The sequence below is a fragment of the Oryctolagus cuniculus genome, chromosome 11, assembly GCF_051225735.1.
Source record: "Oryctolagus cuniculus isolate XC-2025 breed Fujian yellow rabbit chromosome 11, ASM5122573v1, whole genome shotgun sequence".
Taxonomy (NCBI): domain Eukaryota; kingdom Metazoa; phylum Chordata; class Mammalia; order Lagomorpha; family Leporidae; genus Oryctolagus; species Oryctolagus cuniculus.
Genome location: NC_142877.1, coordinates 20910391 through 20926377, shown reverse-complemented (window position 1 = coordinate 20926377; position 15987 = coordinate 20910391). Strand labels below are relative to the sequence as shown.

Genomic DNA, 15987 nt, shown 5'->3' with positions numbered 1-15987 from the left:
ATGGCAAAGTCTTGAACAGAAATGAAGGGGCAGTACCAGGGACAGATGGGGTGATAGGCATCAGTGAAAAGCACTGTGGGAGTGGAGAGGAAGGCTCTCTAAGTTGTTGGCTAGGAACCAGCTGAGACTGAATATAAAGGCAGGTGCATTTTGGGAGGAGAAGGAGGAGGAGGAGGAAGAGAATGCCACCTGCCAGGTCCCAAGTGGGCATGGACTTTGGGACATGCGAACTGTCCTGGTGCAGTGGGAGGTGGGACTGGCGGAGTATGTGTGCTCAAATGAGGGAAGACCTTGTAACCCAGGGCAAGAGATTGGGGTTTTTCTCTAGTGGGGAATAGGAAGCCATCTGAAGTTTAGCCCAAAAACACAAGAGAAAGTCGTAGGAGATTAAAATGGATGAGTTGATTTTCTTAGAAAATCTGGAGAGTCACTGAGGGTGATGGGCTGGTCTCCATTTCTCAGGGGTCTCATTGCTGCTGTGTTCCCACAGTTTCGTAATCGTACTCCCCCAGGACTGCCCAGTCCTTGAACTCGCTTTGGTGAGGCCGGCGTAGGCGCAGGAGGGAGGGGGGAGAGAGAGGGTGGCCTTTTCCTCAGCCCTTCCCCGCCCCCCTGTGCTCAGGGAAGGGGGAGCCGGGTCTGCTGTCTGACAGCCGCGCCCTCTAGGAGGTGGAGTGCAAGGAAGCCAAAGCTCTTGACGTGGAAAGGCCCCCAGGTGACTTTGTTTGTTTGATGTCCTCCTTTCTGGTATCAAAGCCATTCAATTGCCTTCCTTTATCTTTCTGTTTCTTCAAAATTTGTAATTTTGCTGATGAGCCCCACTTTGGCCCTCGGACATAGCTGCACCAGTTATATTTGCCTCCTGGCACCTGGCGGCTCTCCCGGCCAGCATGGCCTTTCCCTCTGCACTGGTTCTCTTGTTCAGCGGAAGGTCAGGCTTGCCTCCCTTGCCATGTCCGTGTTTCCACGTAATGCAGGGAAGAACTGAAGATGGAGGAGTCAGGGAAGAGACCGTGCGCTGAGCCACCCGGGTGGGTGCCTGCAGCTGCAGCCAAGCCCGTCTCTGTTGCTGTGGTTGGAGGCCGGTGGGACTGTGCTAACGATAGGAGCTGCTCAGGCAGATCACCACCTTTCCGCGGGTTCTGCTCTAGTGCTGGTGCCATTAGCGCCGGAAATCGATCACTTATCCCTTTTATGAATGCCATCATTTTCAGTTACAACCTTTGCTTGTAACATAACTTGCAGGAAAAAAAGCCATAGCAACTCCCCAGTTAGTCTATGCATGACAACACAGCAGCAGGCAGGGAGGAATCCAGGGAAGTGGGGCGAGGACTGACGTGGCTGTCACGGGAAGCGAGCTCGGTGTGGCTGCCCTGGAGTCGCCCTCCCAGTGACTGGGTGTCTGTCCCCCTTCAGCGATCGTGGAGAACATGGCTGAGTTCCGGCCCGAGATGTGCACAGAGGCTGCGCAGCAGGGGCTCCTGCAGTGGCTGTTGAAGAGGCTGAAGGTAAGCCTGGTTGTGTGGGCCCTCGGCCTGGGGGATGCTGGGTTATTGGAATAGATTCTTATCCCCAAGCTGTGGGATCTCATTTGGGCAACTTCTGGGTCCTCTTACCTCTTTTTTTGCTTCTCCTTTTTTGTCTTAAAAGCAAAGCTTTAGGCCGGCGTCGCGGCTCACTAGGCTAATCCTCCACCTGTGGCGCCGGCACCCCGGGTTCTAGGCCCGGTCAGGGCACCGGAGTCTGTTCCGGTTGCTCCTCTTCCAGTCCAACTCTCTGCTGTGGCCCGGGAGTGCAGTGGAGGATGGCCCAAGTCCTTGGGCCCTGCACCCGTGTGGGAGACCAGGAGAAGCACCTGGCTCCTGGTTTCAGATCAGCGCGGTGCGCCGGCCGCAGTGGGCTGGCTGCAGTGGCCATTGGAGGGTGAACCAACGGTAAAGGAAGACCTTTCTCTCTGTCTCTCTCTCTCTCTCTCACTGTCCACTCTGCCTGTCAAAAAAAAAAAAAAAAGCAAAGCCTTTATTTTATTTATTTATTTTATTTTTTACTTATTAAAAAGGCAGAGAAAGAGACAGACAAAGATCTTCCATCTGCTGGTTCACTCCCCAAATGCCAACAAACAGGCAGGGCTGGGTTGACCCAAAATCATGAGCCGGGAGCTCCATGTAGGTGTCCCATGTGGGTGGCAGGAACCCAAGTATGTGAACCATTGTCTCCTGCCTCCTGGCATGTGCATTTGCAGGAAGCTGGAATAAGGAGTGAAGACTTGAACCCAAGCACTCTGATACGCAGTGCAGGCGTCGCGAGTTGTGTACACTGTGCCAAACAACCACCCCGAGAAGAGCCTTTAAAAGTTTCCTTTAGTACTTCTGAAAATATGCAAACATGTTGTAAATAAAAGCAAATTCACAGGACACAGAGGGCATAAAACAGAACATAGAAGTTCCCCTCTCCTGATCCCCTCTAGGTCTGCTTTCCAGAGGCAGTCCTGTTAGCAATATGATGTCTGTTCTTCTAGAAGTTTTCTGTGCAAATATAGGAAACAATGTATCTGCGGTTTTCACATGCACACTTATACTGTTTTTTTTTTTTTTTAAAGCAGGTTGGTTTTTTCACTGACCTAATGGCTGCCTAGCAGTTGCTTGTACAGATGTACCCAAACTAACCCAGTAGTTCCTCTGTTTATAGTTTTTGTTTGTTTGTTTACTGTTGCCAGTGTGACTAGTGCTTCAGTGAATGTCCTCACACACCTGTCTCAGCGAGTCTTTAAGATAAATTCCTGGCAATGGATTGGGTAGGCCACAGCATGTGTCCATTAACATAGTTCTGCTGAACTGTTCACTCCCTTCCCTTCCGAACTTAGTCTTCTTGGTCATCCTCTAAACAGTGAGTGCTGTCTCACAGAGTAAATCAGAAGAGGAGGGGCAGGAGCTTCCCTCAGAGAGCTTTAGCCAAAGGTCTGATGGGACACTGTTTGGGACTGCTTCTGTTCTGCCCCAGTGGTGGTGGGGCAGGCAAGGATTCCAGCTTTCTGCTGGGAAGGTGGCACTTACTTGTAGGGGAATGCTTCTCTGGGGAGTCACGGCCCTTCTGAGCTTCACTGTCCCAGAGATCCAGGAAGTCTGCGGGTGTCCGGTCAGGTTTAGCCTCCATTGTCTCGGGAGCCTAAGATAGCATGTGCTCCTGACTCCTCCCTCTCAGTCTACATCTCCCCCAGTCCTACTTACAGTATTATATTATGTTATTATATAATATACAATTATATTAATATTATATTAATATATTAATATTACTTATCAGTAATCATTTGTTCCCAGTAAATCTATAATGTGGACTTACATCACATATTGACATGAAGATACTCAGCTAGCCCAACTACTACACATGTGCCTGGCAAAGCTCAGTGGACTGTGTCTCCCTTCAAATTCTACCCTTTTAACCTGCACTCAGCGGGTGGTTAGTTGATGCTTTGTCATCTTTGCTCCTGCCTTTGGCATCACTGGACTCTAGATGTCCTTTGGTTCTAGAACTAGACTTGTTTTCCCTTGTAGTCCCCTTCACTACTCCATAAACTGCTTCTTTTTTTTTCAATAGTCAACATGTTTTTATTCTCCAACTGAGTAAGGAGTGGGGGTAAGGAAAGTAGAACACAAGTTAGAGAGATGGAGTAGGTGGTGGGGACCCGAGTTGTTGGTGACGTCACCACAGGTTGGGGCCCTGACCTTAAAATATACATAATAATCCAATAATCTTTGTGTCTGTGAAGGCAGGACAAACTTTTCTTAGTTACATTAGACTTAATACCAACTCAAGGATGCTTCTTTAAACCAGAATGTAAGACCTCCTTGGCCTTTTGCAAGGTTTTGGAACTTTCCAGAGTCCTGTATTTTTCTTTGAATTGGTAACAAAGGAAGGGAAATTAAGACCTTTGGGTGTTTGGCATGGATTCTATTACCCTTATGATAGTGATAAAGAGGCCTATTTGATAGTCTAGCAAGCCATTGACTCTGGCCTTACAGGCACAATGTTTGTGTTATCCTCTAGGCATAAACAGCCATGTTGCTATCTCTCAAACAGTTTGAAAAGGTTTCAGGGTATATAAGCATTAAAATGCTATTTGGTTATTTTAATAGTAAGCAAGTTCCTTTAGAAAAATTCTGTGCTGCCCAGAACATGAATGAAACAAAGTCTGCTTAGGGGTGGCTACCGCCAGCAAGAAGGTACATCTTCAGAAGCAATGCCTTGCCCATAATCTGGGGAAGCACTTTGTTAAAATGCTCAGCACGGTCAACATTGCGATGAATCCTGAGCCGCGTGCTGGCCCCAGATGCACTTGAGTAACTGGGGGCAGTGGTCCCTTGACTTCCGGGCCTCTGTTTTCTCCTTGGAAAAAGAATCCTCGGAGGAATCCCATTCCTTGCCCTTCCAGTGTCACAGGGTTATTGTGGAGGTCCGTTGCAGTGATGCGTTTTGTTTGTCACAGTTTGTCTGTCGTGTATTTCAGCTATGATCTTATGTTAGTATCACCAGCCAGACTGGAACAAGTATAGATTCTGACTGCTCCAGACCTATTCAATCCGTCCATCTTTGGCCATCTTAGACAAATTCTACGTGTGATCCCAAGGCACCACCCTCACGGAGACCCCCCGGTCTCAGAATGTGAACCTTCTTTTGTTCTGTTTATCTCAGAATGTGACCCATTTTTATTCAGTGTCCATTCCCCATTCAAGAACCTACCCACAGTGACGCAATGCCTCCCCTCAGAATCCCACCTTCACCTTCTCTGCCTACTTCTTAAGTCACCTGACCCATTCTGACCTTTTCCATTCTAAATTTTTGAAGCATTGGCCTTTATTACCTTTAGGTAATCTCTTTTATCTACCCTACTCTGCAGAGGTCAGAATTATTTTGACCTCTGGGTCTGGCTTGCTCAAGCTCCTGCCTTTAACAGAGAAAATGACCCTTTTCTTCCATCTCTATTTCTAAATTAAACACAACCTTCATGCAACATCTTGCATCCCTATTCTTCCACACATCCTCCAACATTTTTAGAACTAAAAAGAAATTTACTAGTTCTGCTGCAGGTGAAAAATGAAAAGTGGGGATCTGTGGAAATAAAGTGCCTTTCCCAAACCCATGTGAGTATAGCCAGCTAGAGATGGAGTTGAAGATCAAAGCTCAAGCCTTTGGATTTTGTTTCTGCATCCTTTATTTTATTTTTTAAAACAATTTTTTTTTTTTTTTTTTGGAAAGTCAGAGTTATAGAAAGAGGAGAGACAGAGAGCGCCCTTTCGTCTGCTGGTTCACTTTATAGGTGGTTACAACAGCCAGCGCTGGGCCAGGCCAAAGCCAAGAGCTTCATCTAGGTCTCCCATGGGGTGCAGAGGCCCAAACACTTGGGCCATCTTCCACTGCTTTTCCCAGGCCATTAGCAGGAAGCTGGACTGAAAGTGGAGCAGCAGGACACAAACCGGCGCCTGTAGGAGATGCTGATGACGCAGGCGGCACCTTTACCTGCTGTGCCAGATCACCGACCCTTCGTACATCCTTTCTAACCACTGCTTTGCCTCCAGCCTTTGCTGCCTTCTTTTTTCCCTGCAGATCAGTCCGTTTATTTTTTTCCTGCTGATTCTCAGGAGGAGTGGCAGATCTGGGATCTACTGTGTACCTGTAACTTTTGGCACCCTCATGCACAGGGTCTCTGTAAGGAGGGGATAATCCCATCACCTGGCTGACTTTCATATTGCTCTGTGTGCTTGGTTTCTTTCTCTAAATAACAACAAAGATTGGATATCTGTCATATTGGCATCTCCTGCTAGTTCTTGAAGTGTAGTTCCCAACTTGGGGGCCGCAGCGTCACCTGGCAACATTACTAGAACTGCAGATTCCTCGGCCTGCCCAGCCCCGCTGAGTCTGTAAGGCCAGCAGTAGAGCCCCGCAGTCTGCTTTAGCAAGTCCTCCTGTGGTTCCGATGGAAGCTAGAGTCTGAGATGCAAGGCCCGACAGTACTTATGTCTAGATGGCTTATTACAAGCCTAGCTGATGGTAATCCCGTGTTTCAGTCCTCCTTGCATAATTCTTGAGTGAGTGGCACTTTGGTGACAGGCAGTTTGGTCTTGGACTTCTTGTTGTACACTCAGCCTGACAGTACATAGAGATATCCCTGGATTTTTTTTCATTCTCCAAATGAAACCTCACTAATGTTCTAATGAGGATAAAGCCCATTACAGATGATTGCATTAAACGGATTAGTAGGTAAGCAGATAGCCATAGCATGAGGGACACTAACCTCACAGTTCATGTTTTTGAATAGAGAATATAATCTTATTAGGACATTATGTACTATTGAAAGTAACATCAAAAATTTAAAAATTTTACTTTTCTAAAGAAACAGAATTAAAATTTCCTTTTGTTCTCCAGTTAGGTGAATGCTTCAGAAATAGTTACAGTATAAGTTAATGGAGAATTGGCCAAGTTATAATACACGGACAACTGGTTGATGCTGAAGTCCTTAACCTCTAAGGATGAGAGGTTGGGATTTTGCCATGCACAATCTGCTCTGACAGTTTTGTACACGGCTGTAGCTGAGTCTCAACCTGCCCTGTGTGTTCCAGGTACCGGAGGTGAGCCGCAGATAGAACCTACAGCTTCTGGCTGCGGGTGGTAGCATAATTGTTTTATGCTTTCCAGAAAAGCAGCGGCTCCCCAAAAGGTGAAGTTTAATTTTATTCGAGGCTGGTGCATGCTGAGTCCAAACCTAGGTTTGACTCTGTAATTAGCCTGACAGCTGAAAGACTGAGGATCGCCAGCGCCTGCGCAGAAGCCCTGCAAGCCCAGTCTCACTGGTGCACTCTGTAGGGTCCAGGAGTCCCAGAGTCTGGACCTGCTGAAGGAATTCTCCTTCCTGCTCCTAGTGATTGGATGTCGTCAGAATTTGGCACTTTGGTACTGAGCGATTTCTGGTTGAGATCTAAACAGAAATAAAATTTCCTGGGTCAGTTTTGTCTTTGACTAGACACAAAAGACTAGTTTCCTTCCTTCCCACCTGGCCTAGCTTCTTCTTCTTTGTGTGTGTGTGTGTGTGTGTGTGTCTTTTTTTATTTAATAAATGTGAATTTACAAAGTGCAACTTTTGTATTGTTGTGGCTCCCCCACCACCACAACCTCCCTCCCTCCTGTGGCCCTCCCTTCTCCCACTCCCTCTCCCATCCTGCCCTTCATCGAGTTTCATTTTCAATTACCTTCATATACTGAAGATCAACTTAGTATATACTAAGCAAGGATTTCAACAGGCTGCACTCACACCACCGCACAAGGTATAGGGTGTTGTTCGACTAGTAGAGTTGTTTTTAAGTTTCATAGTAAAACACATTAAGGACAGAGCTCCTACATGGGGAGCCTATACCCAGTGACTCCCGTTGTTGATTTAACAATTACTGGCCTAGCTTCTTTGATTTCTGGTCCACCGGATTAAAATATTCGATTGTCATCCTCATCGTCATCGTCGCTAAGCCTCTCTCCGATGCGAGGCTCCTGTGTTGACCGCCCACTGCACGGCAGTGTGTTCTGGTCCATGGCGGTGTGCTGTTCTGGGACCTGACACCAGATCCTCACACACAGTGCTGCCAGGAGAGGGCAGCTGCTGCCCCTCCCCCTCCACTGCTTGCAGGTGAAGAAAGAGTCCCAGAGAAGGGAAAGTGTCTTTCCCAAGCCTCACGGGCAGAGGGTGGGAGAGGCTGTGAGGGTTAGGCCTGTGCGTCTGCAGTGGGCACCTCGTGGCTCCTGAAGCCGCGTAGGGCTGAGTGTCAGGGAGTTATGTGGCCACATCATGTTGGTTTTCCAATTAAATGCCTCCTGTTTACCAGTTTTTCAGAGGGCTTGCATTTTAAGAAACAAGTGACAATTAGGATTTGTATTTTTGAAATTTTACTTTAGAGTAAATTGGGAACTGCTGACAGTATCATACAGCAAATGCTAGAGAATTCCTAGGAGCCGAGCGTCCTCTGCAGAGGGGCGCTTTGCTGTTGGGCGCCTGCTCTGTGCGCACCAGTTCTTTCACTGCAGTACCCTCTGGAGGAGGGTGGTGCTGATCCTCATGGGACATAAGAGAAAGCGAGTTAGTGCGGCAGAGGGATTTTCCATACTGGTAACTATTACACTGGCATTCTAACTTGGATGTTTCAGATTCCCGTTGTAAGAAAAACGCTGTGTGTTAGGTACTTTCATACTATCTTATTTAATTCTCTTAGTAACTCTCCATAGAACTGTTACTACATTTTTATTTCCACTTTACAGATGAGGAAACTGGGACCAAAAAGTGCTACTTGAGACCTAGACTCCCATTATTGATTCCTGTTTATCATGTTTTTAGGTCCTGTTTATTACATTTTTAGGTCCCAACAATATGTTATTTATGTCCTAACAATTTAGTGGCTAGTCAAAAAAATACACTTGAATCTTAAATAGCACAGTTACTTCCTGATAGATGTGTGTATCTTTTGGGAACTGCACAACTTTTCAACCCTTGAAATCAGATCAAACACCAGTCTCATTCCTATTCCATATTGACTGTTCACACGAGTCTTCTGTCACAGCAACTGCCAAAGCTTGCCTCCATAGAGATGTGGTGTCATTAACAGAAATGAGCTCAGAGCCGGAAGTCCATGTGATATTCAGCAGGTGTCGGGCGTCAGCGTGCTCTCCTTGGGCGCTTACCTCAGCCTGCAGCGAATGGAGTGAGGCACTCGAGCTGCTCGGCGCACCGTGTGGGAGCGCAGATTGTGTGTGGCATTGGTAGTAACGTGCTCATGAGTTAAACTCAGGTGTCTGATTCCAGATCTACAATTTTTTTTTTTATACTTCACTGCACTATTTAATGAAATTAATTTGAACTCAGTGAACTCAGTGTAACATTTTTCAATGTCCTAACAGTGAACAGGGTCTAATTTATGTATTTGCTGTTATGCTTAATTCTATGTTTCTGCGTCTGGCATACAGCAAGTGCCCAATAAGTATTTATTGAAAGAAAGAGACCCCCCCCTCCCCAACACACACCCTGGAGACAGGAGTTCATGAAGCCAAATACAGGAGGCATTGGAACCAGAGGAAGGCCATTGCTGTAGAAGCCGTGTGTCTTTTGGCTTCTTTCAGATAAGGGTATGTTGTTGTTGTTGTTGTTTTTAAAGATATACTTATTTTGAAAGAGTTACTGAGAGAGAAGAAGAGAGGGAGAGAAATCTTCCATCTGCTGGTTCACTACCCAAATGGCTGCAACGGCCAGGGTTCAGTCAGGTCAAAGCCAGGAGCTTCTTCCAGGGCTCCCACATCGTACAGGGCCTCAAGGACTTGGGCCATCCTCTGCTGTTTTCCCAAGTGCCTTAGCGGGGAGCCAGATCAGAAGTGGAGCAGTTGGGACTTGAACCAGCACCCAAATGGGCTGCTGGTGTCACAGGTGACAGCTTAACCTGCTATGCCACAGTGCTGGCCCTGGGTATGTTGTTTCACACATATTTGGCCCTATGAGTTGGTGTGGCTTAAGTCATTTAATATTTAATAATAGTAAAATTTGGCACTTAAATAATTGAGTACAAAGTTTTATTAGCCAATTTTTTAAAAGATTTATTTATCTATTTGAAAGTCAGAGTTACACAGAGAGAGGAGAGGTAGAGAGAGAGAGAGAGTTCTTCTATCCGCTGGTTCACTCCCCAGTTGTTCGCAACAGCCGGAGCTGCACTGATCCAAAGCCAGGAGCCATGAGCTTCCTCTGGGTTTCCCATGCTGGTGCAGGGGCCCAAGGACTTGGGCCATCTTCTACTGCTTTCCTAGCTCTCGTAGCAGAGAGTTGGATCGGAAGTGGAGCAGCTGGGTCTCGAACCGGCGCCCATGTGGGATGCCGGTGCTTCAGGCCAGGGCGTTAGCCTGCTGCACCACAGCACCAGCCCCATATTAGCCAATTCTTGATTCTAGTAGAGACACTCACCCCTTGGCATTCCACCTTGGTGTTTGAAAACCCTTTTTCTTAAAGTGAAATGTACCACATTGGATTTAAGCCCCAGCAGTTCTGCGTTTCTTGAAACAAGGCCTCAAGCTTGCCCGGGGAGCACACCTTGCAGTCAGCACATGTAAGACCTTGTGTTCACAGATCTTTTAACCTCAGATGGGTCATACCTGGCTTGCTGCCTGAAGGCCTGCGGGGATCGCTGAGTCCCGACGCGAAAGACGTGCGCAGAAACCCAAACTGTCGCTTGATTAGGCACCACTCCTTCCTGTTAAGTACAAAATCAATGTCCAAACACAAGCATGGATGGCACCAAGGTGATGGAAGTGTTAGCTCCAAGATAAACACTTCCCTGTCCTTTGCAGGTACAGAAATGATCCGTCATTTCAGAAACCTAGGTCGTAGCAAAGGCCACTGCCGATGAACAGGCATTGTCTGTGCGCCTGTGTTTTAAGGACCGTGAGTACCAGAAATAAAAACACGTCAGTGAGGCCCGCTCCTCTGCACACCTCCACCCAGGGCCTTTGTTAACGGTGAGCTTTGCGGTGCTCCCTGCTGAAGCAGCGCGGACGCTGCGGGCCGGCTGTGCTACACAGCCGTGCCCTCTGAGCTCCAAGAGGCAGAGCACGCAGCAGGGAGAGAACTGTGGGTAGTAATTTGGGTGTTAAAATATTAACACATTTTTGCATATTTAATGTGGTTTCCTTTTTAAATAGTAGGCAGATTATGGCATACAAGCAGATAGGTTTATGATTTCAAATTAAATTTTAAGCATTAAAAAAATACAAAAGGAACTACTTTGTTAGAAATACCTTCAGCTAATCTAAACAAGAGATGGCTTTATTTTCACTTCTCTCATCACGTGTCAGCTAATTTCCAGTCTGGTGCTATGATCTAACTTGTGAATGCAGCTTCTGGAGTTTTTAGTCTTAAGAAGTCCAGAGCATCCTGCCGTTCATCTGCTTTGCGTAGTCTCTGGACTGACAACAGGCAGTCAGGGAAGGCTTCGCGGTAGAGCTGGTGTTCATTAGCGGGGAAGAACCATCGTGTCCGTCTGCGGTTTGTTGTGTGGTCCATTTTCACCCTTCACTTACCTCTTCCCTTTCTGCTTTCCTCAAAATCACATCCTACTACCCATGAAAGGTTTGTCCTGGGAAAGGAAGCCAGACCCATAATGCTTTTCTCCTTTCTCGGATTTCCCTGCAGGCAAAGATGCCTTTTGATGCCAACAAGCTCTACTGCAGTGAAGTGCTGGCCATCCTGCTGCAGGACAACGACGGTGAGGCCCCTCTCGGTGTCGATGTTCTGTTAGGGCAGGGGCCGGCCTTGTCTCGCATCATGACGGCAGGCTCTCTTGCCTTTGGCATTGCCTGCTTCCTCTCTCGCGCTCTGTGCCGCTTTTGTACTCTGTCAGGCCGTATTGATTTTGTTTGCTGATGTATCAGTGTTAGACGGCTGTAAAATCTGACAGGTAGCTTCATTTTTTTTTTCGTCCTCTATTTTTTCCCTTTTAGAAAACAGGGAATTGCTTGGGGAGCTGGACGGAATCGATGTGCTTCTTCAGCAGTTATCCGTGAGTAATTCCCGCACTTCCTGTCTACCAGCGAGATACATGGGCTGCTTTACATGGTAGGCGGAGCCGGGCATGGCGGGAAGGAGTGAGCCAAGTGATGGAAGCCACTGGAGCGGGTTGGCCAGTTGGAGGTGCCCTGGACGCACATGCTTGGCCTCTTGTCTCGGTCATTTGCCCTTCATGACCAGGTCTCAGTGCGTCCCCGTCATCCAGAAGAGATGAACCTCTTGGGTCAAGAATCCCAAATGACTGTCACTTGACCCACCCCCAAGATTATTGTCCCCCTTTCCTTTCCACGTGCTGTTGATGGAGCCTGTGTTCCAGCATCCAGATCGGCTCGAGGAGACGTGCTCCAGTGCAGAGGAGGCTGGGGAGGCCGGGGCACTGGAGGCTGGAATGAGAAGTGGGAACCTGCTGTGAGCTCCCCGGCAGAAATGCAAATCCAGCCGAGATGTTATTCTGTTGGCATTCCAAAAACACTGTTAAGATTTCTTCTAACAAACCTCATCTGTGTTATTCCAAAAACAGGACTGAAAAATAGATCATTTGGATGAAATCTTAGGAGTGTTGGGAGCGTCTGAGATGTCGGTTTGCATACAGCTTCCGTCTGGGTGCCAGCAGCCGCGATGGCTTGGCCTCCGCCCCAAAAACAGAGCTCTGAAACGTGAACATTTCCAGTTCTGAGAAAGTGCGCAGTCCTCCTCTGCCAGATGATTGATGAGCTCCCAGTCAGCCAGCAGGGGCATGCACGTGCCTTAAAAGTCTTCCTCTCCCCGTGCCGTGTCCCTCTGGCAAAGACCGGGCGTCTGTCTCAAGCCCTCCCGTGACCGAGAGCCCCAGCTGTGCTGGGAAGCAGTGCTATGGCCCTTGTTAGGAAGCGCCCCTGTCCTGGGCATGACTTTCCCTGTGGCATTGTAGCTGCTCTTACAAGGCAAGGAGATCGTATGCGCTGGCAGTGGACAGGGGAGGGCCTTGAGAACAGCAGGCGGAGTTTTCTCTCGCCCTGGGGAATGGGTTCAGGGGCGCTCGTTTCGCTCCCTCAGCTGCTCATGTCCATACAGGAGGTCTCTCTATGCATCTGTGCTCTGTTTCACAGTCACAGGGTTGGGTTGGGTTGGGTTTTTATTTTTTTTAAACCTTGCCTGGAACTGTCAGCCACTCATGAGCCCATTGGTCAATTGAGTGCGTTGGTTTTGGGAGTGAACTGATGCTCATCTACTTGATGCCTGTGAAGCAGAAAGCCCAGTTTCTCCAAAATGGGACCAGCTGCGATTTTGTTAAGTGACCTTCTGTTTGCTCAGGCGTGGGCTTAGAACAGACGGGCTTCGGCCATTGTTGGGTGGCGGCTGTGAAGAGACCCTGACGGCTCTGTGATTTTTGTGCTCTTTGCCTGACAGGTGTTTAAAAGGCACAATCCCAGCACCGCCGAGGAGCAGGAGATGATGGAGAATCTCTTTGATTCGCTCTGCTCCTGCCTGATGCTCAGCTCCAACCGGGAGCGCTTCCTCAAGGGCGAGGGCCTGCAGCTCATGAACCTCATGCTCAGGTGTGTTCCTCCTCGCAGGTAGCCCGAGTTCAGGACAGCCAGCTGGGCTTCTTGATCCCACTGACATCCCCGGATAAGTAGGTGCGGGGGTGTCGCTGCGGCGGTGGGGGTGTGCTCTTTCCTAAAATCAGAGTGGGTGAATGAGAGATGGATTTTGGTCGGCTACGTGCTGTTGATGCGTCCGTTGGTACTACAGCCATTCCCTTGAAGGGCGGCATCTTTTTACTGTGTATCTTAGATGGTTGCTTTTGGGGAAATCTGGCATTAACATCTAAATTTACCCTATGTTGCTGTCTAAATTTAGGTCAGTTTTCTGCAAATACCTTATAGACCTGTCTATGCCATGTTTGCCTATGTTTTTGCTATTGACAACATACTGTCATTCATATTTTTCATTTCTACATTTAGTATGAGTTGTGCATGTGCTGTGTGCCTAGCATAGGAAATATGAAAATGTGCAAGATATTTCCAGAACTTTTGTTTATAGTTCTTTCCTGTATATCTTATTTTTATGCTCTAATTCCTTAAAGAGGATATCATGCTAATTTCACAGTTATTTCACAGAATGCTGAAGTTGGAAGCAAAAGAGAGAGAGGTGGTTTACATAAATAACTTATTTGAGGTATCTGGCTACTGGGGGACTAGCTATGTGTGGATGGGGGTGAGGAAGTAATACCCAGGGAGTGTGGCATAGGATCAAAGGGTAGCTTTTTTGTTGTTGCTTTAGTTGAGAAACACTGGAGCCTATTTGCATACTTAGAAGACACCAATCACCATGGTACTATTCTTTTTTTTTTTTTGTGACAGAGTTAGTGAGAGAGAAAGGTCTTCCTTTTTCCATTGGTTCATCCCCCAAGTGGCCGCTACAGCCAGCGTGCTGTGCTGATCTGAAGCCAGGAGCCAGGTGCTTCTCCTGGTCTCCCATGCAGGTGCAGGGCCCAAGGACCTGGGCCATCCTCCACTGCACTCCCTGGCCACAGCAGAGAGCTGGCCTGGAAGAGGAGCAACCGGGACAGAATCCAGCGCCCCGACCAGGCCTAGAACCCGGGGTGCTGGCGCCGCTAGGCGGAGGATTAGCCTAGTGAGCCGCGGCGTCGGCTGGTACTATTCTTTATGTGACTGAGCTAGAGTCTGCTTTCTTAAATTTTTTATTCGTGTATGACCAAAAACTCTGTTAAACTAAGATACTTCTTTTGGAGTTTTTAAAAATTAATTTGATAGGCATTTACTAATTATAATGAGAAATATTGACGTACAGAACTGCAGTTAAAACACTGGTAAGGTTCTGTGTTAAGTGCTAGGCTAACATAGAAGTAAGTAAGACAGAATTCCTGCTTCATAAAGTGAAAAAGAAAACAAAGCAACCAACAGAGTGCTATCTATCTTCCAAACACAGTGTGTCTCTGGGTGTATCTTCTCTTCTAGTCTTTTCTCCTAGAATTGTTTTCTTGTTTTTAACCCCTTTCTTAGGCTTACTGCACACATGGTCTTCCGTAGTTTCTTTTGAAACTGAACACACTGTCCCCTGCACCATGATGGGTCTCCATGAGGTTTCAGTAGGTGCAAAGCAGACTCCAGGAGACTGTAACTCCTTAGGATCCTTCTCTCGTTGATTTTGAGGTTATTTTTCAGTGTTTTGCTGTTATGACAAAGTCAACAATGACCATTTTTGTGTTCAGGATGACTTTAGGGTTATCATGGAGTATGTGTCTGAAGTGTCTTTAGAAAGGCTTGTGGAGGGCCAGGAGCCCAGTGGATCCTTTCGCTTGTCCAGTGTATGTGAGACCTTGATTTATTGAAGGTCTTCCTTTGAGGAATTTTTTACTTTTTTTAATTTCTTTAAGAGGCAGAGTTACAAACAGGGAGAGACAGAGAGAAAGGTCTTCCAGCTGCTGGTTCACTCCCTAATTGGCCTCCAGGCCGGAGCTGGGCAGATCTGAAGCCAAGAGTCAAGAGCTTCTTCCAGGTCCGCTACGTACGAGGCCTCTGTACGAGGCCCAAGCACTTGGTCCATCTTCTACTGCCTTCTCAGGCCATTAGCAGAGAGCTGGATTGGAAAAGAAGGCAGGACAGGAACCGGCGCCCTAGAGGATGCCAGCACTGCATCGAGGCTTAGACTACTGTGCCACAGTGCCGGCCCCTGAGGAATTGCTTTTAAAACAAATTTCTTTGAAAAGTGCAGAGAAGAGTATGGGAAATTCCTCAGAGGCCTTTCACATTTATCTGATTGTTGCTAGCTTTGCTCTCTTGAGTCTTTTGTTTGTTTAGCTCTTTACACTTCTAATTGCCTGTCCTGTTGTTGAAAAGACCCACCTTCTCTCAAGCAGCAAATAAAGAAGCTGCATGTGGGGTGAGCACTGTGGCACAGCGGGTTAAGCCATCACGTGGGGTGCCTATGTATGCCAATATTGAAGTGCCTGTTTACGTCTTGGGACTCCGCTTCTGATCCAGCTTCCTGCCGATGCATCCTGGGAGGCACAGTTGATGGCTCCAGTGCTTGGGCCCTGCCACCCACATGGGAGATCCAGATAGTGTTTAGAGCTCCTGGCTTGGGCCTGGCCCAGCCTTGCCTGTTTCAAGGAAGTAAACCCGCAAACGGAAGATCTCTTGTCCTCTCTCTTTCTTGCCCTTTCTCTCTTGCTCTGCCTTTCAAACTGATGAAAACTAAATAAATGAACATAAAAGAGGAAGATGTATTTGTCTTCTGACCTTAATACTGCACCCTGCAGGGACTTTTCCCTAAGCCTCTTAAAGGTCTCAACTGCCAGTATCTTTGGATGGTTGAGTGCAAATATGAAGTGATGTATCTTTGCAGCATATGGCTTGGTAATGCGTAGCAGCGGGGAGCAGAATAAATAACCAGAAATATGG

At 47.5% G+C, this 15987-nt stretch overlaps 1 protein-coding gene across 1 annotated transcript in view; it reads left to right on the top strand.

The window, feature by feature from the left end:
- The window catches only part of CTNNBL1 (catenin beta like 1), a 170483-nt gene that overhangs the window by 75694 nt on the left and 78802 nt on the right, over positions 1 to 15987 (top strand). Inside the window, exons 7-10 of the mRNA XM_089307131.1 lie at positions 1417 to 1508; positions 11204 to 11276; positions 11512 to 11570; positions 12968 to 13116. Coding sequence (XP_089163257.1) covers positions 1417 to 1508; positions 11204 to 11276; positions 11512 to 11570; positions 12968 to 13116 — 373 coding nt within the window. The remainder of the gene's footprint in view (positions 1 to 1416; positions 1509 to 11203; positions 11277 to 11511; positions 11571 to 12967; positions 13117 to 15987) is intronic.